Genomic DNA, 27,263 nt, shown 5'->3' with positions numbered 1-27,263 from the left:
AGCCAGGGCGTTTCGGAACCGAGACTGTGGTAGCGTTGGAGCCGATACAAATGACTTTGGCTCCGTCGTCGGCTCCGATTTCTTCCTTGGAAGAATCTTGGTGCCGGACTTCCCTCGTCGGCTCCGAGGGGGTGAGTGGCATCGGACTCTTGTCTGACCCCGCTCTCCCTCTCGGTGCCTCGGCGCTGGTGAGTTCGGCTCCGACATCGGCCTCGGAGCCATCACTGTCGGTGCCGAGGGGGGTTCTCAGCTTTTCGGAGCGGGGACCTCTGGCTCTGCCTGACAGGGGTGCGTTCGAGGTCATGCGGAGTGTGTTGGAACCTGGTTCAACTCCACAGTCGGCTCCGTCCGCCCCTCCCTCTTCGGTGCCTCAGGTTATGTCTACTCACTCCCTCATCCCAGACTGCAGAGAGCCAGCTCCTCAGGAATCCCCTGTGGGGATCTCATCCTCTTCCGAGGCCTGTCCTGAATTGGCAGGGGAGCCCCCTAGGAAGAGAAAGTGTAAGAGGAAACACATAGACTCACCTGAGTCTGTCACCTCTGACACAGATTTAGAGGATTCCGAGGGTTCCCCCCGTTCCCCTTCTGAAGATGTCTCATTTGCAGACATTCTAGAAATCCTGAAACAGAGGGGAAATTGGCCAGCCCTTAACCCTTCGGAGGATGAATCTGTGTATCTTGAGGCGTTTGGCTCTCACCCTTCCACCTCCTGGGTGTCCCCCCCCTTTGACCCCCTCATGCAGGTGGTAGCAAAAAAGGCTTGGACGGCTCCTGACTCAGTGGACCCCACCCCCAGGAGACCTTCAAAGTTTATCACAGCACCAGCAGATAAACAATTTCTGACCAAGGGAGTTTCTGTAGATGCTATGGTGGTAGCTGCCGCCACTAAGAAGGAACTAGCTGATCCTTTGGTGCCTGTCCATCCTCCTAACAAGGAATCTAGGTCTATGGACAAGTACGGGAAGCGGATGTTTTCGTCAGCGACCTTTGCTATGCGTTCGCTGAACTACCTATGCCATTTCACTCGTCTTCAAAGAGATTTGATCAAGGAAGCGAGTGACATGTTGAAGGATCCTACAGCTGTGGGTTTTCAGGACAAGATGAACACTCAGCTGGCTACCCTAAATTCTATAGCTAACTCCTCCATGCGCCTCCTTTCATATGCGGCTGATGGAGCGAGCAGAGCCACAGGGACAGGTGTGGCCTTACGCCGGCATGCCTGGATGCGGCTATGCAACTTTGCGGACCCCTTTAAAACGTCTTTCACTAATTCCCCATTTGATGGATCATCTCTCTTTGGTCCTCAAGTGAAAGAAACCTTGACGAGGTGCGAGACGGATGGCAAAACTCTTTCTGCCGTCGGAGTCCGTTTTTCTACTCCTTCTAGGCCTTACCCCAAAGGCCAGAAAAGTGGGAAAATGTGGTTCTGCAAACAATCTCAAGGGACTTTGCCTGATGCACAGAGTCGGTTCCCCACCAGAGGCAGAGGGGGGAACAATAATGGTAGATGTCGCCCTAGAGGCAGGGGGGGTCCGCAGAACCAGGGCAATCAAGAAACCTTTTCCGATAAGCCCTTTCAGCATCCCTGAGGTGTTGCCCGACTGTCCACCTTCGGAGGCAGTCGGGGGAAGATTGTCCCTGTACCCAGAAGCCTGGCGATCCCTAACTCAAGACAAGTGGGTACAGTCCATCATTTCCGAAGGCTATTCCATTCCGTTCTTTCGTACTCCAAATCAATCAAAAAAATCCCTTCCAGATGTTCCACCCGCTCAAAGGGATCAAGCAGCGTTGGAAATTTCAAAGTTGCTTGCAAAAGAGCCATTCAGCCAGTGCCAGCAGACCAGCAAGGATCCGGAATCTACTCCAAATTCTTTTTGGTTCCAAAGAAAACAGGGGACTGGAGACCCATTTTGGATCTCAGTATCTTGAACAAGTCGGTCAAGAAAACAAGATTTCGGATGGTCACGCTACAATCCATCCTACCCCTTTTGGGCAAGGAAAACTGGATGTGCTCTATAGACCTCCAGGATGCGTACTATCATATAAAAATGAACAGACGCTCCAGGAGATTTCTCCGCTTCCGGCTGGGAACCAGTCACTTTCAATTTAGAGCCCTGCCCTTTGGTCTCACCACTGCCCCGGTGTTTACCAAATGCATGGCAGTGGTAGCTTCTCACCTGAGACGCCAAGGATTCCAGGTGTTTCCATATTTGGACGACTGGCTCCTCACAGCTCCTACCAAGCATCTTCTGTTAATGGCCAGAGACTACACCTTTCGCATTTGTCAAAAGTTAGGCATCTCAATAAATTGCGAAAAGTCTGTTTTGTCGCCTTGTCGTGCTATTACCTTCATAGGCGCAAATCTAGACACAGTCAACATGTCTGCGAGACTAACAGACCAAAGAATAGCAGACATACGCAAACTGGTCTCTCTTCTTTTCCACAGCAACAGAGTCAAAGTAAGATTAGTTCTGAAAGTACTGGGGATTATGGCGGCTGCTATCCCTCTACTTCTTTTAGCCAGATTCCACATGAGAATCCTTCAATGGATGCTCTTCACACAATGGTCCTACCAGCATCTTCCGATGTCCCACACCATTATGATTACGCAAGCATGCAAGAATCATCTTCTTTGGTGGATTTCTTCCCCTCAGCTCTTCCTGGGAAGACCCTTTGTTCCTCCCCCTCCGGTTGCTACTCTGACAACGGACGCCTCCCTGATCGGGTGGGGGGGGCATTATCAGGGCAGAACAGTCCAGGGCATATGGCAACCAGACGAATGCCACTTGCATATAAATATTCTAGAGATGAGAGCAGTGCTTTTAGCGTTGCAAGCCCTTCAAGACTCTCTTCCCTTGGGAACGATAGCAATCCAGATGGACAATATGTCTGTAGTGTGGTATATCAACAAACAAGGCGGAACCAGGTCCTATCCCCTATGTCGAGAAGCACTCAGACTGTGGCAATGGGCGATTTCGTCTCAGCGGTTTCTGATAGCAACGCATATCCCCGGGAAGTCCAATCTAATCGCGGACAAATTGAGCAGAGCTATACTCATGCCTCACGAGTGGTCTCTGAAAGATTCTATTCTGGAGAAAATTTTTCTCAAGTGGGGTCAGCCTTGCTGCGACCTTTTTGCTACTCCCCAAAACAGCAAGTGCAGAGATTATTTCACCCTATTCCCATTACCAGGCCAGCCCAGCAGAGACGCTCTAGTCCAGGTTTGGCCCCGGGGACTTCTGTATGCATTTCCTCCCTTCCCACTAATCTCTCAAGTGATACAGAAAGCTATCGCTCAGAAGGCCTCATTGATCCTCATTGCTCCTTACTGGCCTCGACAGGTTTGGTTCCCCTTTCTACATCAATTTCTGTTGGAGCAACCTTGGCATCTGGACCTAGTTCCAGATCTTTTGATCCATCAATCGGGTCAGTTACATCGCTCCCTCCCCTCTCTGAACCTCACTGCTTGGTTCCTCCAATTCCAACTTTAGCCAGGCTTCCTCAAATATCTCACTCTGTTCGAGATATTTTGATAGCTTCCCATAAATCTTCCACTCGGAAGATTTATCTTAGTAAGTGGAAACGCTTTTGCCTATTGGGCTCAAGGAAGGGACATAGATCCTTTCACTGCTTCCATCCAAATAGTCCTTGATTTTCTAGCTGAACTCTTCCATGCAGGTTCATCTCCTTCTACTCTTAAAGTTCAATTGGCAGCTATTTCTAACTTTCATGTGGGCATCTCAGATTCTGCCATCGTGTCTCACAAGCTTTGCAAAGCTTTTTGAAGGAGTTTTTCTTCTCAGACCTCCTATAAGAAATCCTCCTCCTTCTTGGCACCTTAATTTAGTTCTCACATCTTTGATTCTTCCCCGCTCGAACCTGCAGCTTCCTGTTCATTGAAATTGCTATCCTGGAAGACTCTCTTTCTGGTAGCCATTACTTCAGCTAGAAGGGTCTCAGAACTTCATGCACTCAGCAGTCGACCACCGTATCTATTGTTTCATAAAGACAGAGTGTCCTTACGAACCAATCCATCCTTTTTACCTAAAGTAGCCTCTGCGTCTAACCTAAATCAAAGCATTGACCTCCCTGTGTTTTTCCTAACTTTTCTAACAGGTCTGAACAAAAATTGCATTGGCTAGATGTTCATCGTCAGTTAAGGTATTATTTGGATAGAACCAAACAGATCAGGAAAACTGACCAGTTGTTTGTCTCTTATGCAGAAGGCAGAAAGGGACTTTCAGTTTCAAGGTATCACTCTCCAGATGGCTAACATCTCTGATTTCCTTTGCTTATGAAATTAGACACCAAAAGCTGCCTAACAAACCTAAGGCTCACTCTACCAGAGCTTTGGCTACTTCTATAGCCTTCCAAGACAGGCTGCCTATTGACACCATTTGTGCAGTGGCTACTTGGGCTACTCCTCACACTTTCATTTCTCATTATAAGTTGGATTTAGCTTCTAGACATAGAGCTAACTTTGGTTCCACTGTTCTCAAGAGTCTGTTCCGATAGGCCACCCGGGACAAGGTGCTAGGGACGCGGTCCCATCCAGCAAGAATGAAGGCGAGATTGACAACTTAACATATAGAAGTTATGTTCTTACCATAACGTTCCATGTTAGTTGTCTTCTTCTCGCCTTCTTTCTTCGCCCCACCCTCCTTCCCCCTAGCCTGGACAGACCTAGAGGAGTTTGATTGTGACCTCTCTTTCTACCACCTCTATTGTAGATAGGTATATGCTATTCTGTGCATATGTTCCTTCTTCAGGTTTTCAGGTCACCTTCTTCCCTTCCTTTTATAGAGGTGGGTTTTTTCCCCTTTCCAGTGGTTCTGGAGTTATTTTAGCTGGGCATAAGCTTACAAACGAGATCTGAGGTAATACCGCCTAGCATTGTGGGATATAAGGGGAGCCTCGAGCCAGTGGAACCAACTCTCGAGCTTTTAGAGTGGCCGAGTCGGAGCCGAGGTCGGCTCCGAACCCATCCAGCAAGAAAGAAGGCGAGAAGAAGACAACTAACATGGAACGTTATGGTAAGAACATAACTTCTATTTAACAGCGAAATGGATAACAGCATGGAAGTTCTGGTATTCAGAATCATTATAAAGGACATAAGGACAAAGAAAGGTGAGAAGCATTTTATATTATGAAAGAAGGAAGATGCAATGGAGGATGAAAAGATGAAGAAAAAAGGTGTGGAGATGAATTCAGGGAGAGGTAGACAGGAAAAGGTAAGTATTAGCTTCTGTGCAGTCACTGAAGAAACAGTAAGATAGGAAAGCTAGTGGATTGATGACTTGGTCATCTTCCCAAATATCCCCAAAACAGAGTATACAGTAAGGAGAATATAAGGAAAGAGTTTTGAGGAAAAGGGTGTTGATAATGTAAGACTGTACTTAGCCCAAGTAACTGTATTATCCTAGCATTAACAGTTAGTAAGAACCCACAAGAATGGACAAATGAGGAAGATTTTGTACAAGAGGCTGATGAAGGCTCCAAGAAGAGAATATTGAACACAGTACTGTGGAAGGCTGAGGAAGTAGATGGTGTAGAAGTGAGGTCTCTAGCAAACGCTGACCAAGTCACAGCATAGTCTTATGTTGGGAGAAATGAAAACAGAATCCTAAACTTATCACTCTGCACAGTGGGCTAATAATACTTATGTTTCTTGAGGCAAGGGTGCAGGGTTTGAAGCCTTTTGACAGGGGGAGTGGTGTGGCATAATGGCTTAGGTCTTAAACTCACACATACAAGGTACAGGGTTTGATTCTGACCATTGAGTGTTAGCTAGGCTTGTAATACTCGGAAGATTGATAACCTACTATTTACCTATAAGATTGGAGGTACTGGGTTAAGGGGAAGCAGTCTATAAATATATGAGAAACTGGTAGGCTTAATGAAGGCTGGTATAAATCTAAATATGTGAAAAATCTGTGGGAAAGCATTAACAGAGCATTATGCAAAGGAATAGAGGTAGGGTGGTAGACGAGGGAGAGAAAGAAAGAGAGAGAGAAAACAAGACTAGAAGAAAAAAATCCAGTGTGACTGAAAGATGAGGTAAGAGTGGCAGTAAAATCTAAGGAAAGATCCTACAAGTAGTGAAACAGAAAATGGAAGTAAAGCAGGGATACACATGAGTAAGCCATTAAAAATAAATAAAAAGCAACAAGGGAAGTCAGAAGTCCCAAGGCAAGAATGGAGGGAGAAATGTATAAAGGTGAAAAAAGATTTTGTTTAGACACTTTGAGGAGGAGAAGACTATGGGAGATAAAACAAGGAAGTTAAAGAGGGATGGCATGGGCAGGGCAGAAGGAACAGGCAGAAATTGTGAAAGAAATCCTTGTGTTAATATTCACAAGGGGGAGAGGGTGGGGTCCCAACAGGGAAAAGGAGTAATGAGGACAGGTTGACAGATGGGGAGACAGACAAGGAAAAAATAGAGAAATTTATATTAACATTGAAAGAGGACAATGTACAGGGATGTAGCTGGCTAACTGTAATTAAGTGGCCAAGTGGATCACATAAGACCTTCTCATGGATATTTTTCAACAGATCTCTGAATGAAAAGGAACTTGTGGTACACTGGAGGTATGCTGCAGTGTAGCCATTTTAATAAAAGTGATCCAGAAATGTCCCAGGAAATTGCAGGTTTGTTAGCTTAAATGCAGCAGTTAGAAAAAAAAACATGAAAAAGATAAAGTAGGAAGGACTAAGTATTTTCATGGCTAATAGCAACTTTTATAGTTATAACCATCATTGGCTTGTGGCATAAAACTTTTCCTAATCTAATCTGATGTACTTCCATTGCTGTAGCACGACATGCTCATGGAAGATCAGGAAGGTATAATCCGTTTGGATTTTAATCAGCCCATTGGCCTTGTCTCACATTTGAGGATACTGGTGAAAATAACAGGAAGTAGAAGAGGAGCTGGTTAAACAGGTATAACAATGACAGGAGATGTCTGGTAAAAGCAGGAATAACAAATGATGTGTTACAAAGGTCAGATTCTGTGCCCTGCACCATTCAATCTCAAAGTGTCAGATTTAACAGGGAGTATAGGGAATAGATAGATAAGCAGATAAAACTGGTCAAAGTGGTGGAGCTAAAAAGACAAGCCTAAAGTGTAACTTTAGGAAGCCTAGCAGCTTGGGCAAACAGATGTCAATTGAGGTTTAATATCTGTAAGTGCAAGGTGCCATAGCTGGGAAAGATAGTATAAGAACAGAAAAAAAAAAGAATATCAGCTTGGTTTGAAAGATCTAACTCTGTGCAGTAAAACATTAAAAATACCTAGATATAATTTCACAGAATGGCTGAATCAACAAAGTGAAAGAGTAGTAAAAAATGAAAACAAAATGTTGAACTGAATTTTGTAGAAATAGCATGAGTTTAGTGACAAAGAGTTTGTGAAATACTGGGGAACCTATATATACAGGACTCGGTTTCTCCATTTCTAGTAGCATTATAGGGAGAGGGATGTTCAGCTGATAGAGAAGATATGTGCGAGATTGCCAACTGGCTCACAGGGCAAGGTAGCTGAGACTCTTTTGGCTTTTCCCAGTTAGGGGTCACCACAGCAGATTACTGGCAGTGGATTTTTATGGTGTCAAGTTCCCAGCCTAGCACACAACCTTCACAGAAGGAACATGCGCACACCTACATGTCTTTAAAGTTCACTCAACCACAGGGAGGACATGCAGACTCCACACAGAAGGTGCTCCAGCTGAGAATCGAACCACAGAACTTCTTACTGTGAGGCAACAGGTCTATATTAGATGTACAAAATGATAAAAGAGTGAATGCTCTTTTATCGAGACATAAAATGCGAAGTCACTAAACACCAGAGTTACAGAACAGCGATTTTTTTTTCCCAGGGAAAAAAAATCGCTGTTCCAAGAAAAAAAAAAACTTTAGACACAAAATAAAGTGGGGGCTTTGCCCCCGCACCCCTCTACTCTACTTAAATATACCAACTCCAAGATCACACCACAGTGTAGGAAACAACAATGTCCCGAGAATGGCCCAGCAATTTTTTCCCCTGGGAAAAGAATCGCTGTTCCATAACTTCGGCATTTGGTGACTTTGTGTTTTATGTGTCGATAAAAGAGCATTTGCTCTTTTATCGTTTTGTTCATCTGATATAGACCCAAGGCAACAATGCTAACTGCTGCATCACTGCAGCCAACTCAAAAGATCAGTCATCGGTAGAGTTTCACATATCTCAGTAGTGTGACCTCTCCTGTTTGGCATCTACTTCTCTGTTGTAAAGACAAAGACCAAGGGTCTCTCACTAACAAAGTTTGCAAATGACTGCAAGTTAGGAGCAGTCACTATATCACCAGATGACTTTGCCATTCTGTAAGAAGGCTTGTCCCAGACAAATAACTGGTGTTGGAGACTTGGACTAAAAATAAATGCCAAAAAATCCATTATTATATCCTCAGGGAAATTCACCACTACAGGAACTTACCACGTAGACAATATGCTCGAAATAAATAAAAAAAAAAAACCCACAAAAGTAAAAAACTGAAAAATAAAACTACAATGACCAGTGAAACCTGCACTTTATTACAAAATAAAAAAAATCAAACTCTAGTGCCTCAGCACAAAGCCTTTCAAGAGTACAAAATAACATATCCAAAACACATTTAAATACTCACTCTCATTAAGTAATTATAACCAATTAAGACATAAAAACACTAATTAAATTAAGCAAGCATTTCCAGTTGCATTCTAAGTTCAACCCAGCAGGTGTCAGAGTATCAAACTTCAGAATAAAAATAGTCTATAAAGCAACTTATTCTTTAATTGTCCAACTTCAGAAACCTTTACTTTTTCTAAAATAGTCCCTTGCAAATAACTATTGTCCCCCATGATGGATTAAAAAATGAATAGCTAAAGAGCTCTCAACTTTTTCATTTCTAATATCTCTCAGGTGCTCCTGTAGTCTAACCTTAAAATATCTCTTACTTTCTCTTATATAAAATAGAGCACAGGAGCACCTCAAGGCATGTACAATGCCCTCAGTAGTACAGTTAAAATAGCAAAATCTATTTTTGATGTGTTATTTTGTACACTTGAAAGGCTTTGTGCCAAAGCGGTAGAGTTTAAGTTTTTTGTTTTCTAATAATATGCTCCAAAGAGTTGACCCTGTAGTTTGAGATTTTGGAACATGTGTGGACTATAACATAACACTTGACTAACATGCATCCACACCAGTAAGAATGCCCTTCTACACTGCACAGCTTATAAACAAAGAGATAGCTTGCAGATCCAAGGATGTTATTTTCCCCCTTTCTCTGCACTCTTCAGGCCAGTCATTGAGTACAGTACCCCCTTTGTCATATTTCTGGTCAGGCATATGCAACAATTCAAATGCCCAGAATTTCCTCACAAAGACAAACTGTTCCTAAAACAGAAGTCCTACATGGACCACCCTAAAGCACTGCAACTACAATGACATGTATATCCTACAGACCACCGAGAGAGATCTGTGCCTGGATTATAATGCATCATCTAACCAAATACCGATGGCCCTACTACATATTTACAAGTCAAACTGTGTCAGAAATACATATTTACAACACCTGAATTTCTTTTGTAACTTAAACAGAACAATTTGGAGAGACAGGTGCATCTCTCAGAGGTTACTACTATTCTGGAACAGCCTTCCCCTCCATGTAAAATAAAGTTCATTCCCGTCCCTATTCAAATGTAACCTCGATCTATGAATGGGAAGCAGGAAATTCACCCCAGGATTGCCCTCTGCACTATTTATGAACACATAATGCACATACATGCTCTTCCTACAATATGGCACATATAAATACTCAGTGGTTTCTCTAGAAATAAACACTGCCTTACCCAGCACTAATCAGTTTAATATGGGTAATATATAAATATAGACCATAATTTTAACCAATGGGATAATTGGCAAGACTCAAAATAGTCCATAAGGTAGTTAGCCTAGTACTCAGCTATGAACAATGATCCTATGAAACATTCATATATTTGCAGTGCTGTTTTATTTGTCTCTGTCTTGATTGCCACGTTCTGTTTGTTAATTGCGATGATTGTTACCTTTATGTAGCTAAGCTACATTAAATATTTTTTGCCTCTAGAACGTTAAATTTATAACTGCACTATACTTCCTGACATCTGTATGATTTTGCTCATTGCTTTGTAGCTTTTATCTGTGGAGCCCCACTGAAAAATGGCCTCCACCCAGTAGAATGTCCTAGTTAACACATTTCAAACTGAAACCTTCCTAAGCTTTGCATAGTAAAGTTAAGTATCATCCTGTTTAGACCTTAGAGCAGTTTCCTCTCCTGTGTATACTTTGTGAAGCTGCCTGTACACAGTAGAATCAGTTTTCATTTATAATTTTGAGACAGCACAGTCACTGTGCCCATTTCAGACTTCAGCAACATTCCAAAGGACTACTTATCAGTTCCACATTCAGAGCTGTGGTGCCCAGAATTTCTAGATTATTATAATTTCTGAGTACTGCATAGATTTGAGTTTTAATTTAGCCTTTAAATGATTAGTGGTATTTTTATTATGTAGAACTTTTCACACTTTTTGAAGGCTTATACAAGTGTGCCGAACCTTAGCTGATCACATGAAAACACTTGTTAATATCTAATGTTATGTTGTTATGAGTGCAATTTCTTTAGTTTTGTGCTCTAAATACAGTGTGCTTTTATGAATAACCTTCTATACAATTGTTGTGTTGTTTTCTACCAAGGATTTAACATAAGTCACAAGTACGAACATTTCCTTCTTGCGGTAAGTTTATAACATAGCGTGTAATACAGGCTCTAGAATGCACAACAGAATGTTAAACTAAAGGCAATCTGTCTTTCATTTTAATCCAGTCAGAAATATTTGAGTACAGCTGCTTTACAACAAGTTATGGTGTACCTTTTGGTACACCTAGATGTACCTGCAGTTTTCACCCAAAGAGTTTATGACTAATATTTGATCTGCTCATGTTTCCTTGTCACACATCTTATAATATTTTTGGCTTTTACATGTTATGATCCATTTAAAGTTCTAGAACACTCATTAAGCTATTGTGACAAAAATCTGCTCTCCTTAAACTCTCACGTCTACAGATCTCAGATGGTGTGTATCGGTGTATTTGTAGGTAACAGATCTCAGACGATGTGTGTATCGGTGTATTTGTAGGTAACAGTAATGCTTTAGAAGTTTAAAATGACTGTGTAAGGAATGACAACAAATGAGTCATGGAGGCAATATTGTAGGTGAAACGGATACGTCTATTCACAAGTAATGATTACCTCAGGATTATGCTCCAAATTATGGCAATAATCTTCATATGAATAACCACTAAACACTCCCTGACAAACATGATCACATCACAACAATTATCAGTGCTTTTATCCAACATCATGTAACATTTTTAAATGCAACTAAGTCCTGTAATAGGTTCGAAGAGTATTTTGTATGCAAATCAAAAGTATAATGAAACTGGTGTCATGGAGAAAGAAAATAACTTAGGAGATGAATGCTAACTGGTTTTAACAGCAGGAGCAAAAATGCTACCCTATAGTGTTGAGTTACAACTACCACTGATTTACTAAACTTGCAAAAGAGTTATATAATCTTCCCACAGCACCAATTAAATTTAGTTAATGTACATTGCATGTATTGAAGCATGGTTCCTGAGGCTGACTGTAATAATTAATGACTATTAGGCTGAGTTAGAGAATTTTAAATTTAAAGTACACCAAACAATGTAATTTATACATGTACCTGCAATAAATTGCAATTTATAACATTAGATATTTTCTTTTCTTTTATCCAGGAATTCAGAGATCATGAAGAAAGGTATTCCTGTATAAAATGCAGTTATCAGCTACATTACTAATCCTACACGCGCCAAGTAAAAACTAATGACTTTATGTCTTTTTCCCTAGATGCATGCAACTCCTGAAAGAATATGTTTTGCCAGGTGTCATACTGGGTACCTGTGATGACACTCGGGAAATGTACAATTACTTTTTACACCATGAGGACTGGAATGGAGGGAAGTGTAATATGAGAACAGGTGAGGAGTTATTTTTGCAATTCTAACTGTAGTTAACCATGAAGAAATTTCTTATACAACCCCCTATCTAAGTAATTTCATTGAATAAAGCTCATGACTTGAGTCTGGAGTTATTAAAATGGCTACTACAGTAGGTGATTTGGGTCTATATTAAATCAGCAAACGCTGATTTATCGACCATTTAAAAATGAAACCTTACAATCTCGAAGACACGGAACAGAGATTTTTTTCCCCAGGGATCGCTGTTCCGTGTCTTTGGGATTGTAAGGTTTCTCTTATAATGGGTCGATAAATCAGCGTTCACTGATTTACTATAGAACCGGTGAGTCAAGGCATGAACACTAAACTTGCCAAGATAAACATTTTTCAATGAAGTGGACAGTTCACTTAAGAACTTCTGAACATACAGTCTAATTTCTTGAAAGTTATGTCTGGAATATCTTACAGAAGTAGCAGTCAGGTTGTCATAGAAGAAAGTAAGTTAGGCACTGCTGTCTGTCCATCTATCTTCCTAGATTTGCTGCAGACCTAGATGGCATCCACTGTATGTTCATCAGTAAACTGAAGTCAACTTTGGCTCCAGTTGTTAGTGTATCATTTCAAAACATGCTGAAAACAGGTTTGTTGCAGAGAGGTGGAAGCCTGCAATAACGGTATCTATACAGAAAAATGGGATAGAAATTAAGCAACCAACTAAGACCCATTGGACTGACAAGTATTGTGGGTAAGGCATTTGAAAATGCTTTGTTTAAACTACTTCCAGAGAACCTTATTGAAATTGCTGACATTAGCCAACAAGGCTTTATTGTTGGAGTATCTTGCATATCTAACCTAAGCCAATTCAATGTAAATGTTTTAGACACCATGCAAAATAGTCTACTGGTGGATGCCAGTTATTCAGACTTATAGATGGCCTTTGACAGACTCAAATGCGATGTTATTGCCAACCAAGTTATCAACTACAATATCAATCTGTATCTCACACAATGAATTAAACATTGCCATCTAAACCATAGTTCCTATCCATGTATGAAATCCATGGTGTCCCACAGGCATCGGTATTGGGGCAGTTTTTTTTCTTTTTAGTCTCTTCATAGCTATGGCTTCATTCATGCCATCAGTATAGTGGCCAAAATGTGCTGATGACACCAAAATTACATTCTCATTAATTATGTAAATGACCATTGGATCTTACAGATGCAAATGATCAACATGTTAAATTAGATTTCCATGAGTATAACTGATTTCAATACCAGTAAGTGTGCTATGATGCACTTTGTTAAAAGAAGTTTAGAACACAAACATACATACATACATACATACATACATACATACATACATACATACAAACATTTCAGGCATGGGTAATAATGCCCTACAGCCAGCCTGTCTTGCTATTTTTGAGACAGTCTTGATCACTTGGTAAATCACTGTCCTGTGGGGAACAACTGCATGTCACAAGAGACTACCCAAACAGGTGTCAGTTCTGTGGTGGTCTGCACAGATGGGCTGACTGCCCTAAGACATTTACCAATTCACCATGACAGCCCCCTATTGCACCAGAACATCTTGTTATGCCACCCTCAGCTACTGCTTTATCTGTTGCTCCCCCCTTCAGTTATTGAGCAAACAGCTTTGTTGCTTTCCTGTGCTCCAGGTCCCATCACTAAAACCATACAGGTGATAGAGGCTATGATTTCAGTGGATGGTACTGTGTTAAATATTGTACCTCCTTCTTCACCAGTGGTTGCAAGACCATCCTCAGTGGGTGACAGTGTGATCAAAGAGGTTTACTTTGATTTTTCCACCTTTGTTTATGGATTTTATGGATCTAAGTGAGTGCAACATTGAGGATAACCTTGATCCCATATTGGAGAATCAGAATTTTTGTAGCTTTGTTAAACGGGGCTACAGCAGACAGGATAAGGGCCTAAAAAGAAAACTAAAATAAATCTAATTGTCTCAAATTCATCCTGTTTGACTGATTTATTTTGTAATGTGAATGGTATACTGTGAACAGTTTGTCATTTAACCATTTTCAATGGCTCCAACATCTGGCATGAAAAGTTGACATCAACTGTTTCTTGGACATTGACAAATTTACTTTTGCATAAATGGAAGAGCTTCATTTGGGCGGAGTGCTTTGGTCATTTGGTGTTGCTCCTATGTCGGACATCTTCTTTTTGTACAGGCAAGATATTGTTTCCATCAAAGGTGTTCTACATGTTTTCCTGGAAGGGGTTTGATTGTAGATTTGATTATTAGAGGTGCTTTATTTCATCACATTTGTCATTATGTTCCAGTAAATTATGAAGGACTCTGTTCCCTTTTTCCTTCCTTTCATCCTTTTTCACAGTCATTATTCCTCTTATTAAGTTTGGTCATGATGGATCCCACGTTAAGCAGGGAAAGAGTGAGAGATTGTGTAGGCATCTTTTATCCCTGTGTGGGCTCAGTATCCTACACATCATAAAGGTATTAAACCTATCTAAATAGCCTATTTCTGTTATTCATCTCACTTCCATGAATCATCTTCTGGGAATTTAGTTCTCCAGTGCAATAACCACAGTGCCCTTTGGGCAAAATTTGGTCCTACTGATTGACATAGTCCTCCAGGGAGAGACTTGCTGAAATTAAATGCCATATAGGTCTCTTCCCCCCTGCATGGTTGTCAATTTCTAAAGAGATCCAGACTGATGATCTTACGCTGCTGCCTGTTTTCTCTGTTGTACTGACATGGTGGTTGTTATATGAAAGTAAGCACTGGTCTCTATGTAAGTGGTTTGACATAGCTTTTTATGCTGAGTTGTGCCTGCTGGCTTCATCTCCTTACCCTGATTTATTGTATCACATTGACAATGCTGGTCAGGATAATTCTTTATCCACTGCTACTTCATATACTCAAACCTTACTGAAAGTTATGCAGTTGTTACGTTTTCCAAATAATGTTTTACAGGAAGGGTTAGAGATTGTATTCCTTTACTTGGAGACAAGATATTGAGCACTGAGAACTATATGGAGAGTCTAATGTCCCCATCAAAGGATGTTGTTTCTGACAGAGTAGCTATGACACAGGTAGTGGAGTCTTATCTTTCTGCCTTATATGATGATAAAGTAGTTTATTCTACCTCTTGGCCATTATTTACTTTAAACCCTATGCAGATAGATATACTGAATAAAGCCATAACTACAAAAGAGTTAGACAGAGCTTTAGTTCTAGTTAATGTTTCTTCACTACCTGGTTTTGACCATTTGCCATATTTCTTTAATAAACGTTGCACAAAACAAATTTAATTACAGTTTCTAATTTTTTTTAGGTATTTTTTACACTGGGCTTTTACTTACAACTATTAAATTTATTAACAAGAAAGACATTGAGAGGGAAATAATCTGGTAGCCCATTGCTCTATGTAATGCATATTATAAAATATTTTGTTAAATTCTTCATCTTCAGCTTCATCCTGTTTTGGTGACATTTTTTGGTCCAAGGTTTTTATGGTGTCCCTGGCAGACCTTTACTGGATATGCTTCTTTACTTTAAGGAGCTTTCATTTGAGTACTTTCCTCAACTTATACTCAGCCAGTGTCTCCTGTCTTGTGACCTTACAAAGGCTTTTTGATAATATACATCATACCCAACTGCTCACTATTTTAAAAGCTTATGGTTTGGACCCCAATTTTGTACTCTTATCTCCTCCATTTATTCCAGCACTTTCTTAGTGCCTATAATCTATGGTTGCAAGGAGTCCAAGCTGCAGATGAGCAGTGGTGTCCTCTAGGCTTGTATTATTAGTAGCTGTTTATTTACATTATTTATTCATGCCATGATTCTAAAAGTTAAGAAGTACCACACTTTTCATTTTACATCCAATGGTAGTGTAAGGTTTACAATTACTCAGCTTTTGTATATATGGAAAAGATATCTCTGTATTTAAGAAAATATTTAGGTTCTCACTGACAACTGTACAAAATTATTTAAAGTATTATTAGTCATTGGTCTGTAACTGAACTTAGCTAAATGTTCTGGGCTGGGTAATTCAGAATCTTTATTGGATATTACATTTCCCAATGAAGTATACACATATCAGACATACCATTTGGTACTGCAGATTTTGTCAGTCAGCATTGAACTAAAATGTTTGGGAAAATCTCCCAGAAAGTCAACTTTTGGAAAACTTTTCATTCATCCTTTAAAAAAAAAAGTGTACTTCATGAATGATTATCCACTTTCTAATTTGAGTTATCTTGTAAGGTTTACCTTTCCCCCAAATCAAATGAAACACCTTTACATTCTATTTTGTTTCAATTTTTGGGGGTTACTCAACTGAAACCAATTTGCAGGTCTATTATTTTCAATATGACTGATAAGGGAGACATTTTTTACATTTTATATATATATATATATATATATATATATATATATATATATATATATATATATATATTTTATCCACATTGTTTTATATTGTTTATTTTCTGTCTTTAAACTGTAAGATTCTTCTCCATTAGGTAAGTTATTATATGGCCAGGACCCCCATTTTTTGGCATAATTGCTTGGTGGGCAAAATAACCGCACCATCTTCTACTGACCTTAAGGGCATCCAAGTAAGGTTATAGTACTTGGTACTTCCCTAATTACCCTCCCAGGTGTACACAAGCTTTGGTATTACCTTATTAAGGACACACATTTCTTAGCTGATAGCTATGCTGATTGAACGCCATCACAAAAATTTAGTCGCTGGTACAAGGAGCAATAATTAGTGCATGTACCCAAATGGACAAACTTTTTCTGATGGATTTCTTTAGCAAACCTGCTCATAAATGCAGCTAACTCGTATCTTCCTCTTTTGAGACATCTCTGTCCATGACAATTTTCCATTGAGGAAGAAACTTTGGAACATCTTTTTATCACTTGTCCAATAGACTCTTTTATTTTGCATTCTGTTACACAGATCTGTGTCCTTATTGATATGTTTCCACTTACCCTTTCCAAATTGGTTTTACTAGTGTTGTTGATCAGATAATTTTAAAATAACAGATGCCATAGTTTTTATTTCTTGGCTTATATGGAGGGATAGATGTTCCCTTTTTCTACATCAAGTTAAATCCTTCTTGGAATTTTTTTAAAGACTTACAGTATTGGTTATGTGTCAAAAGTTGGATAGGTAGAGTTTGTTAATTACTTTTGTCTAACCCATGCCTTCCAGTTACTTCTGATAGTCTCTTTATACATACGGGGATGTTTTGGATAGAAACATGTATGTTTCTTGAATATACTTGTAAATATTTTCTGCTGAAACTATTGTCATTTTTCTGATACAGATTTTGATTTATTTTCTTTCCCAGCTGAGCCTTAAGCTGAGCAATTATGTTTATGCATGCATGACTTTTTCTTCATTAATGTGAGTTCTTTTCTTTTCTGACATCCTGCAATTTGTACTTGTGCTTTAATATTTGAGTAAAGTTTATATATAACCCAATAAACCAAAATATTCATCCTTATAAGTGTCCAAGCTTTTCTTAAAATATATAAACTAATGCTTCCATCATGCTTCTCAATAGTCCAGATTTTTGTAGAATGTCCACATTTTTACCTCATATTTTGGTTTGTTTCTCATAAAATATTTGGTTTCCTGACAAATGACTTGAGGACTGACATCATTAAATAATGACAGACATTTGACTATCAGACTTCATATCCTTTAGAAAATGCATGCTGATGTAAAACTTGGTATTCTAGCATCTTTTTAAGTGTATAAAAGCAATATTTAAAAAATGTCCCTATTCTGAGGCCTTTGTTCCCCTATCGCGTTTGGCTTTGTCCAGATTTCTTGAATTAAGAGGTTGAGAGGTGTGCTTTGCATTAATATAATTTGGTAGTCAGTTGGAGGTATCAGCTACTCTCTCAGAGAACCAGTGAGTACATCTCTCATTCCCATGCCATCTGTATAAAGGTTGTCCAATTTTCTCTCCTACACTTTCATAACCTTAAACATTCTCAGAGGTTGTTGTCTGTATATGTCTTTTGTACCTGAACGATATCTCCTCTTAAATATCTGTGAGGCACTGCAAACTTTAGTATCCATAGATGCCCTTAGTATATCTCTTTCCAATTTACTCATTCTAGCTTTCTTATGAAGTTTATGATTTCATCATTTCTGATTTCCTAGATTTTATTAATCTTTTTCTACAGTCCATAGGTTTATAACTATTATTATTCAATTGGATGATATAATAAGAAAAACTCAAGGCTGAATCTACCAGTATACCAAGGTGCTTACATAAATCCACAGTTGCAATCACTATTTGTGGTAATAAATATTAACCCTTCATTCTCTGTCTCCCGAATCTTGTATCATTAGTTCATGATGTATTTAACAGAATATTATTTTTTCTGTGCCCAACTGGCCACTTCGGTCAAATTCTTTTGCAGGCACTCCCTATCTGTAACAGATATATCAGTTTTTTCCAATTTGAAGTCATCTATTCACAAGACTTAAAATACCTCAGATGAAAAAATAAAGCAGAAGGATACAATCTAAACAAATGTGGGACCAGAGTAGGGGCCTGTGGGACACCCTGACTGTAATTTATCTGTCCAATAACTGTATGATACTTTGCATATCTTGATGAAGTCTGTTTATATTTAGGATGAAGGCACTCAGTTTTTTTAATAAAGTATATGTTGTATTACAAGTTTTCTTGATAGCTCCATTATTAGTTGTCTGATTAGTACTCATACTCCATAGCTGAACACATGTAGTGTCTGGGTGAAGAATGGTTTTATTATTTGTGTTTCTACATATTTTGCATGTTACTTTCCATATCCTGTTTGAAAGCCATACACCTATCCATCTTATCAAGAGCAAATTATCACATAGTTGCTCTAATTTATCGATCATTGTTTTCTTTATGGCCATTTCGTAAAGTGAAAGTAGATCTGTGCAAGTTATATCATTGCATACATTTTTAGTTCTGTTATATTATTATAGAACATCATATTACAGATAATTATATTTCTGTTTTCAGTATATGTATGTTGATCTTTAGTTTCAGTTTCCAACCTTTATGATTCTGAACATTTTTTTCAGAATAACCTTCTCATCTAGTTTCCAAGATGAGAAACTAAACTTATGGGTCTATATGACTCAGTGTTTGTCCTGTTCCCCTTTCTAATAAAGATGGGTTTAACTCATGCATGTCTCTAATCTTGAAAATCTCTCCATTCTTAAATAACCTAGTGAATAACAATTGTAACTGTATGTAAATTCAAAACAAAATATTCTTCGGTGATTATTATTAATTTCTTCTCCTCCTTGTGCTTTGTTTGGATCCTATTTGTATAGTGCTTTTTCCAACATAATGTAATCTAATGTCAGTATTTGATGTCACCTTGATATTACTTCCTACTTTGTAGAGTAAAACAGTTTTGCTTAAGATTTTGTAAATGTAACTTTGTGTCTTGTTTGAAAATAAATTTTAGAATCCACACACAGTTTATTGATTTTTGTCTTTATCCCTACAACATATTAAATATATATATAAAATGGTTTACCATTCTCAGTGTCTTTATATATATTTTCTTCAAATTATTTCTGATCCTGTCTTACCCTATGGTTAATTTGTCGGCCGAGTTTATTTATTTCAGATTTCAAAATGTATAGTTCAACCTCATTTCCATTTCTTATATTTTTTTATCTCTCATCTTAATTACCTTGTTCTTGTGGAAATATATCTTCCTGACTTTGTGTCCCTAGTTCTTGGTAATAAACAGGTTTTTCTTTCTTTTTTTTCATTCTATTTCCCTTTCCACTGTATACATCACCCAGTAAGTTTTACACAGTGACTGTTTTAGATTTTATAGTATGTTATTAATCCTCCTTGCATTGATTTTGATTTTAGTTTAGCATAATTAGATATCTGCAGTTTAACCTTTTGTAACCTCAAGAGTAATACACATCGAAGAAGAATAAACTTGTCATTGTCTTAGAAACACCAACAATATGCAGCATATTCTGTTCCCTGGTAAGTTTGTTTAGAATCTTCAATAACTGTTGTTCCTGTACACACACTACAAATAATTACCTTAGCAATGTTGTGGAATTTTTATTATTCCAATGTGTCTGTGGTAAATTCAAGTCTCAATTTATTATCATTTTTCCTGTGTTTCATGCATGAAATATACAAATTCCTCTAGGTTATCAGCACTTAACTTTGGTGGTCTGTACACTACAGCAATTGTAATCTTTTCCATGGCTGCCTTTATTGTCATGGTTACATAATCTACAGCACTGGTGTTGTCACGAAAGGAGATACTGCTAGCACAGATAGCTGGAATTTTGCAAGTGATGATATGTCATTTGTGAATATCAAACTAACTTATACAAGATGCTTGTGTTACAAATATATTAGAACTGTATGTCATGTATATCAAACTGTTTTGTACAGACGTGTTAAAAAGGTATTTTGTAAAATGCTTGTGTTTAAAATAGTTCCACAATGTGCCCTACTGAAAGAAAACAGAAATGTACATGCACTATTGTAACTGTTTAAATGTATATGTTAACAGAGGAAACTGGAGGGGTAACTTCAGTCCAACAAACCTCAGAAAAATATCTGAAATTAAATTACTTTTTATTTATTTCCTTTAGCTTAGCTAGTCAGGGAGAGCAGGCAAGGTGTCAGCAGAGGATTATGGCAAGTTGACAAGGAGCCAGTTGGCTGAGATGTGCCAGACCAAAGGACTGGTACTTGCCAACCTGACTAAAGCAGAAATTATTGCAGCCTTAGTCACAGCTGCATCACAGACCAGCAACCAGGAAGACAGCCAGACTGGCCTTGGGAATGTACAGCTCTCAGAAAATGAACAGTTCAACCTATCCTCCGAGCACTTAAAAATCCATCTGGAGTTAAAGAGACTTGAACTGGAGGCCAAATGTTTGGAACTAGAATCAGCAGAGAGACTGAGGCATTTGGAGGTTGAAGCAGAATCAACAGAGAGACTGAGATGTCTGGAAGCTGAAGGAAATGAGAGGCAGAGGCAAGATGAAAAGGAGATGCTGACTCTTTGCAAGGGTCATGGAAGTAATGGGGAAGGGAATAACTGAACCCCAGAAGCAATAAAGGTCAGTAAATTTCTTCCACAATTTACAGAGGGTGATAATTTTGATAGTTTTATTCATATGTTTGAAAGGGTATATAAAAAGTATAATGTTGACCAAGGGCTCTGGATACAGTTCCTAACCCCCTTACTGCATAGTAAAGCTATAACTGCTGTTTCTAAATTGTCTGATACTGACTGATTAAATTATAATACAGTTAAAAATTGTTTATTACAGTGTTTTAAGTTAACACCTGAAGCTTGCAGAAAAAAGGTTTGTGAGCATAGACACAAGGCAGTTGAAAGTGTGTGTGATTATGTTGCTGAGTTAAGCACTTATTTTCATAGGTGGGTGAGTAGGTGTCAGGTCACCAATTTTGAGAGGCTGGCAGACCTTTTGCTGAGGGAACAAGCCCTTAGCACTTTGCCTGAGGACATGAGAGTCTGGTTGGTAGATAGGGAATGCAATACCACAGATGAGTTGGGGAAAAATGAGACATATACCTAGCAAGCAGGGCATCACTACACAGGAAAGGGATACCCAGTACTGTGCATGGGTCTAAGGGAACCCATGGTGGGCAGCCTAAACCACCCTAACAGAGTCTGCCAGTAATATGGGAAGCCACTAGTCCAGGTACATGGCCAGGCTCAAGGATTAAATGTTTTAAATGTTTTAAATTTAACCAGTGGGGACATGCAGCATACAGATGTCCGTGGAGGCAAGGTGGGGAACAAAAAGTAAGTGAGCCACTAAGTGGGAATTACAAAATGCCAGTGGTAAGTTGTCTGGAGACAAGAATGGTACCAAACTACCACAATAGGTTGTATCCTATCTTAGTAGATGGAGAAACAGGCCACTGCTAAGAGAGACACAGCCTCTAACCTAACCATTGTGAAGCCTGCAATGGTTAAAGAAGAGCAGTATGTTCTTGTACAGTCTACTCTAGTCAGACTTTTAGGAGGGACCCCATTCCAAATACCTTTGACTAGGGTTTGCCTTGACTGGGAGGAAGGAAAAGGAAACAAGTAAATAGGTGTGTATGAGGATATCCCTGCAGATGTCCTGATAGGGAATGATTTTGATAATGCAGTACCTTGTGTGCATGTAGTTATTTGCAGTCAGGCTTGGAGACAAGCATGTGGGTCTGGTAACCTGGGGGGGAACCCAGACAGACCACACACTTGAAGCCAGGACTGGTGAGGTGATTACTTCAGGAAGGGAGCTACCCTATAGTAGTGAGACTAAAGGTGAGCCACAGCTGCTGGTGAGTACTGATGTTCCCTTGGACATAGTGACTGCAAGGGCATAGGTGGGTAGTACTACCCAGGCTGACAGGGAGGCACCTCTGTCAGAGGATACCAGACTTCTAGTGGAAGGGGTGCTGGGAAGGGTTACAGAGTTGAGATGGGATCAGCTCTCAGACCCTACGTCACAATGTTTGAGATAGGTAGCAATGGAGGCACCTCATTTTCAAGGAAAGGGGGAATCTGTATACTGGGACAAAGGGTTACTGTATAGAGAGTAGACCCCTGAGGGAGGGCTAAAAGGAAAGTTAACAGAGCAGTTGGTAGTGCCCAGAGCCTACCGTCTGGCACGTCTAGCTATAGCCAATGACATTCCCTTTGCAGGTCATATGGGCATAAAGCATACCAAGAGATGTTTTATGCAGAACTTTTATTATCCTAGGATATCTAGGGATGTAACAGTGTACTGCAGAACCTGTGAACGGTGCCAAAGAGTAGGCAAGGCAGGAGGCAAGGTCAAAGCTGCTCCTTTGGTGCTTTTGCCTGTGATTGAGGAGCAATTTTAGAAAGTAGCTATGGACATTGTGGGGCCTGAGTACTCCAGGTTCTACAGGGAAGAAGTGTATCCTAGTGGTAGTAGATTATGCTACCAGATATCCTGAGGCAGTGGCTCTGTCCTCCATTGAGGCTAAAAAAGTGACAAATGCTTTGTTAGGGATTTTCAGCAGGGTAGATTTCCCAAAATAAATACTGACTGACAGAGGTGCCAATTTCATGTCAGACCTACTGGCTTGTCTATGGGAGCACTGTAGATTGATGCACCTAAAGACCACCCCCTACCATCCCCAGACTAATGGTCTTGTGGAGAGGTTAAACTTTACACTAAAGACCATGCTATGGGTGTTTGCATGCCAGTTTAAGAGAGAGTGGGACAAATATTTGCCCCATCTGTTGTTTGTTTGCAGAGAAGTACCCCAGGAATCATCAGGCTTTTCACCTTTTGAGTTGATTTATGGACATAGGATGAGGGAACCTCTAGATCTGATTTGTGATGAGTTGGAGGGTGATTGTGAATCCCACAAGGAGTCTGTTGTGGCATATGTCCTAACCTTAGGACCAAGCTCAGGGAACTCATGGACTTGGCCCGGGAGAACCTGGCAGAAGCCCAACATCAGAAAAAGGTCTGGTATGACAGGAATGCTCAGGCTAGAGTGTATTCTGTGGGGAAACAGGTTATGGTTCTCATTCCTGTTAGACACAACAAGCTGCAGGCAGCTTGGGACCCTTCAAAGTGGTAAAGAAGGTCAGTGATGTTAACTACATGGTAGAACTGCTGGGCAGGAGGCAGGGGCACAAACTGTACCATGTTAACACAAAACCTTACCATGATAGAGAGGCCCTGGTACTAAATATATGCAGTAGGAGGCAGGAGAAGTTTGAGGGAGATCTATGACTACAGGGAGCCGGTCAGCAAAATCCCAAATTACTGTGGTGGATCCTAGGGTTGCAGACATATGTTACAACAGTGCAACATTGTAATGGGGTCAGCAATGCAAAGGCAGCTGGGATCTCAAGATAGGGAATGGGGTAATGTATTCCCAGATAGGCTCATTCCTCTCAACCAACATTTTTCAAGGGTCACTTGAAAAACTAGCTTGACTCTTCGGGTGGGGGGGGGTGCCATGAAAGGAGATACTGACAGCACATATAGCTAACATTTTGTAAATAATTATATGTCATTTGTGAATAGCAAACCATTGTATACAAGATGCTGGTGTTACCAATGTATTAGAACTGCATGTCATATAAGATGCTTGTGTTACAAATGTATTAGAACTGTAGGTCATGCATATATTAAACTGGTTTGTACAGACGTGTATTGAAAAGGTATTTTGTAAAATGACTGTGTTTAAAATGGATCCACATTGTGCCCTATTGCAAGAGAACAGAAATGTACATGTATTGTTACAACTGTTTAAATGTATATGTTAACAGAGGAAACTGGAGGGGTAGCTTCAGTATGGCAAACTTAAAAAAATATTTGACATTAAATTACTTTATAGGCTGCCATAAAGTTGTTATCTGGCAGGTTTCAAGGCAACTAGAGACACAGGGTCTGTACTCAGGCTCTTTCTGTATTGTCTTTTGGGTGTTCTAATTACTAGTCTTGAAATATAAAGGAATGCAATTGTTTTATGACTTCCAGCATGTGCCAAAGATATGAAGTCTATGTATTTTACAGGTAGATGCTAAATGCTACCAGATCCCATCAATGGTTTTGGCCTGGGAGTCAGATGACAAGAAATTATGTCATTCTGCAAGCTATCACAGCAGTAATATTTGAGATATTAATTTGAGAAGTCTGTTAGAGAGACAGAGCATTATGTATTCTGTCTTGGACCTGGCAACAAGAACCATCCACCATACCTGCCTTGCTCTATTAGTAAGTTCTTAGGTTATAGTAATCCTCTTAGATACAGTCAGGAACATAGTAAAGCTTAGTTTAGATATTTTTCTTTATTTATTTGAGACTGTTCTGCAATGTTATTTTAAATATTTCCTGTGGTTTTGAACTCTGATGTCACTGTGGATATATATTTAGTATTGTCTTGTTCTTCTATTATTCATTATTAAATATATTTAAACCTTTCATTGTGTCTGATCTTTGTAGAGCTATTTAGGTTTTGAGAGTACTTGCATATTTACTTGGTGACAGTGTGTGGACCACTCCTAATAGCCTTGCTCTTGGTCAAACTACCATTAAATTGATTACCCTTTGTTAAGGGCCTCAAAGTAGCTGTTAATGGTTTCTGGTGGCAGTGAAAACTACCTTATAGTCTGTGCAAGAGGGGGCATAGCTAGTAAATCTGTGCCAGCCTTTTCCAGGGGTGTGTGTGTGTGTGTGTGTGTGTGTGTGTGTGTGTGTGTGTGTGTGTGTGTGTATATGAAACCTGAAAGAGTGTGTGTGTGTGTGTGTGTGTGTGTGTGTGTGTGTGTGTGTGTGTGTGTGTGTGTGTATGAAACCTGAAAGAGTGTGTGTGTGTGTGTGTGTGTGTGTGTGTGTGTGTGTGTGTGTGTGTGTGTGTGTGTGTGTGTGTGTGTGTGTGTGTGTCAGCTACTTGGGCAGAGACACGAAGCACTGGTTGGACAGAAAGAGTGTTGGAGGACTTGGCTTGGAACCCTGGTTAAGGTCTCAACCCTACAGCTGTGCCAGTGGAGAATCTTATTAGGGATCTGGAGAAAGAGGAAGAAACCAGCCCCAGACTGACTGTGGTCTCTGTGTGCTCTTAAGGGAAATGCACTTGATGCAGAGAGCTGCATCTGGAAATAGTGTGTGTGTACCTGTTTAACCTCTCAGTGAACGTCCCACACTGGTGCCAGTGGTGAGGATTGAGGTTCCTTGATTATTGATCCAGTGGTGGGGTGTCACAGGTGTTATCATAAAATAAGTATAATTGCAGTTCTTATAACAATTCTTAGTCCCCATCATAACACCTCTAACTGAATTTTTGTTGGAATGTCTGTTACAGAGAAAAAATATGCCCTGACAGAAATGGATTGCAGTCATCTCCCTTCAATAAAATTTCACAAAAATAATAACAATCTTTTGTGAATATAACATTTCCAAGAAAAAATGTTACCAATGCTCCTTGCATTAACATCCAGAACAGATAAATCAAATGACATCTGTGAACTGTTAAATTTATCAGCTGGCAAAAATCCTATCTTTGTTTAGTTTAATACTGCAGTGTATCTGCTGCAGATGTTTATCCCATTGTCTTGGTAAGTGGACTCCATCCTGTCTAAATATGTCTGTGCAAAATTTGGTTTGTTATCTAAAAAAGGGTCATTGTTTTAATGTAAACATTTATCTCCAAAATCTTTTCATTCACTCTGACCTGACTCTTGTTTCTATATGTGATGTGTGAAATATATGTACTAATACCTGTATACATTTTTTTTATCTAACATGGCTGTAAGTTCCCTACTAAGTCACTGAGTTCTTAAAGATGAAATAATTTGAATCAAACAGTTAATATAAAAACAGGTCCATGCTTCCTTACCCTTTAAACTTTAATATCCTAAACACAGCTGAATATATTAATGACCTATGGGGTGTTATATTGTGTGACTCAACATTTGATGTCCATGTTCTCAAATCAGTCACAAGGCACAATGAGAGTGATCTGAAGGACTAATCATCAGGATCTGTGACCATCTAAATATGTATTAGTACAGCTCTAATTAGGTAAATGATTGAGTACATGGCATCATTTATATGTATGCCACGTGGAATTAAACACATACAGCATATATTTACTTTGGCAAATCTTGGGTTAAAAAGTGCTGATTATTATTCATGTCTTCTGACATTAAACTTCTAATTTATGCTTACATGGCTTCTCAAAGTAGTATTATTACTGCTACATTGAACTTAACATGTCATAGTGACTCCCTTTAACACTCATAACAGCAGTTTTTTTCACATTGGCAGCACTAATAAACAGATCAAATGTAGGGTATTTTCAACTAGAGTTACTAAAGCATGGAACTGATGACCTATAGTTGCTAGATCTGTATATCTGCCACACCAGGCTAATTAATCCAAATCATAATTAGGTACACACTTTGGTCCTTTAGGAATTAAACCAATTAAGTTTTGGTTACAGTCCCATTAATGGCTGTTTCATGTCATAAGTCTGTCAATAAACATTGAACATTAAACATTAAATATTGACATTTGATTTGGTTACTGTAAGCTTACTTAACTAATTTAGCCTCAGAGTGAGGTACATGATTTGTGGGTGTCATATTCTAAAACATAAATAGTTTAGAATTTGGTT

The 27,263-nt window shown here is 39.3% G+C and overlaps 1 protein-coding gene across 1 annotated transcript in view; it reads left to right on the top strand.

Annotated features, from left to right (window-relative positions):
• LOC122813667 (zinc-binding protein A33-like) overlaps positions 1-27,263 on the top strand; it is a 394,493-nt gene that overhangs the window by 277,818 nt on the left and 89,412 nt on the right. Inside the window, exons 4-5 of the mRNA XM_044086108.1 lie at positions 11,832-11,854; positions 11,944-12,074. Coding sequence (XP_043942043.1) covers positions 11,832-11,854; positions 11,944-12,074 — 154 coding nt within the window. The remainder of the gene's footprint in view (positions 1-11,831; positions 11,855-11,943; positions 12,075-27,263) is intronic.

The sequence above is a fragment of the Protopterus annectens genome, chromosome 10.part0 (assembly GCF_019279795.1).
Source record: "Protopterus annectens isolate FY-2018-M chromosome 10.part0, PAN1.0, whole genome shotgun sequence".
NCBI classification, from domain to species: domain Eukaryota; kingdom Metazoa; phylum Chordata; order Ceratodontiformes; family Protopteridae; genus Protopterus; species Protopterus annectens.
The sequence above is the reverse complement of the archived record's forward strand: the minus strand, read 5'-3'. Positions and strand labels throughout refer to the sequence as shown.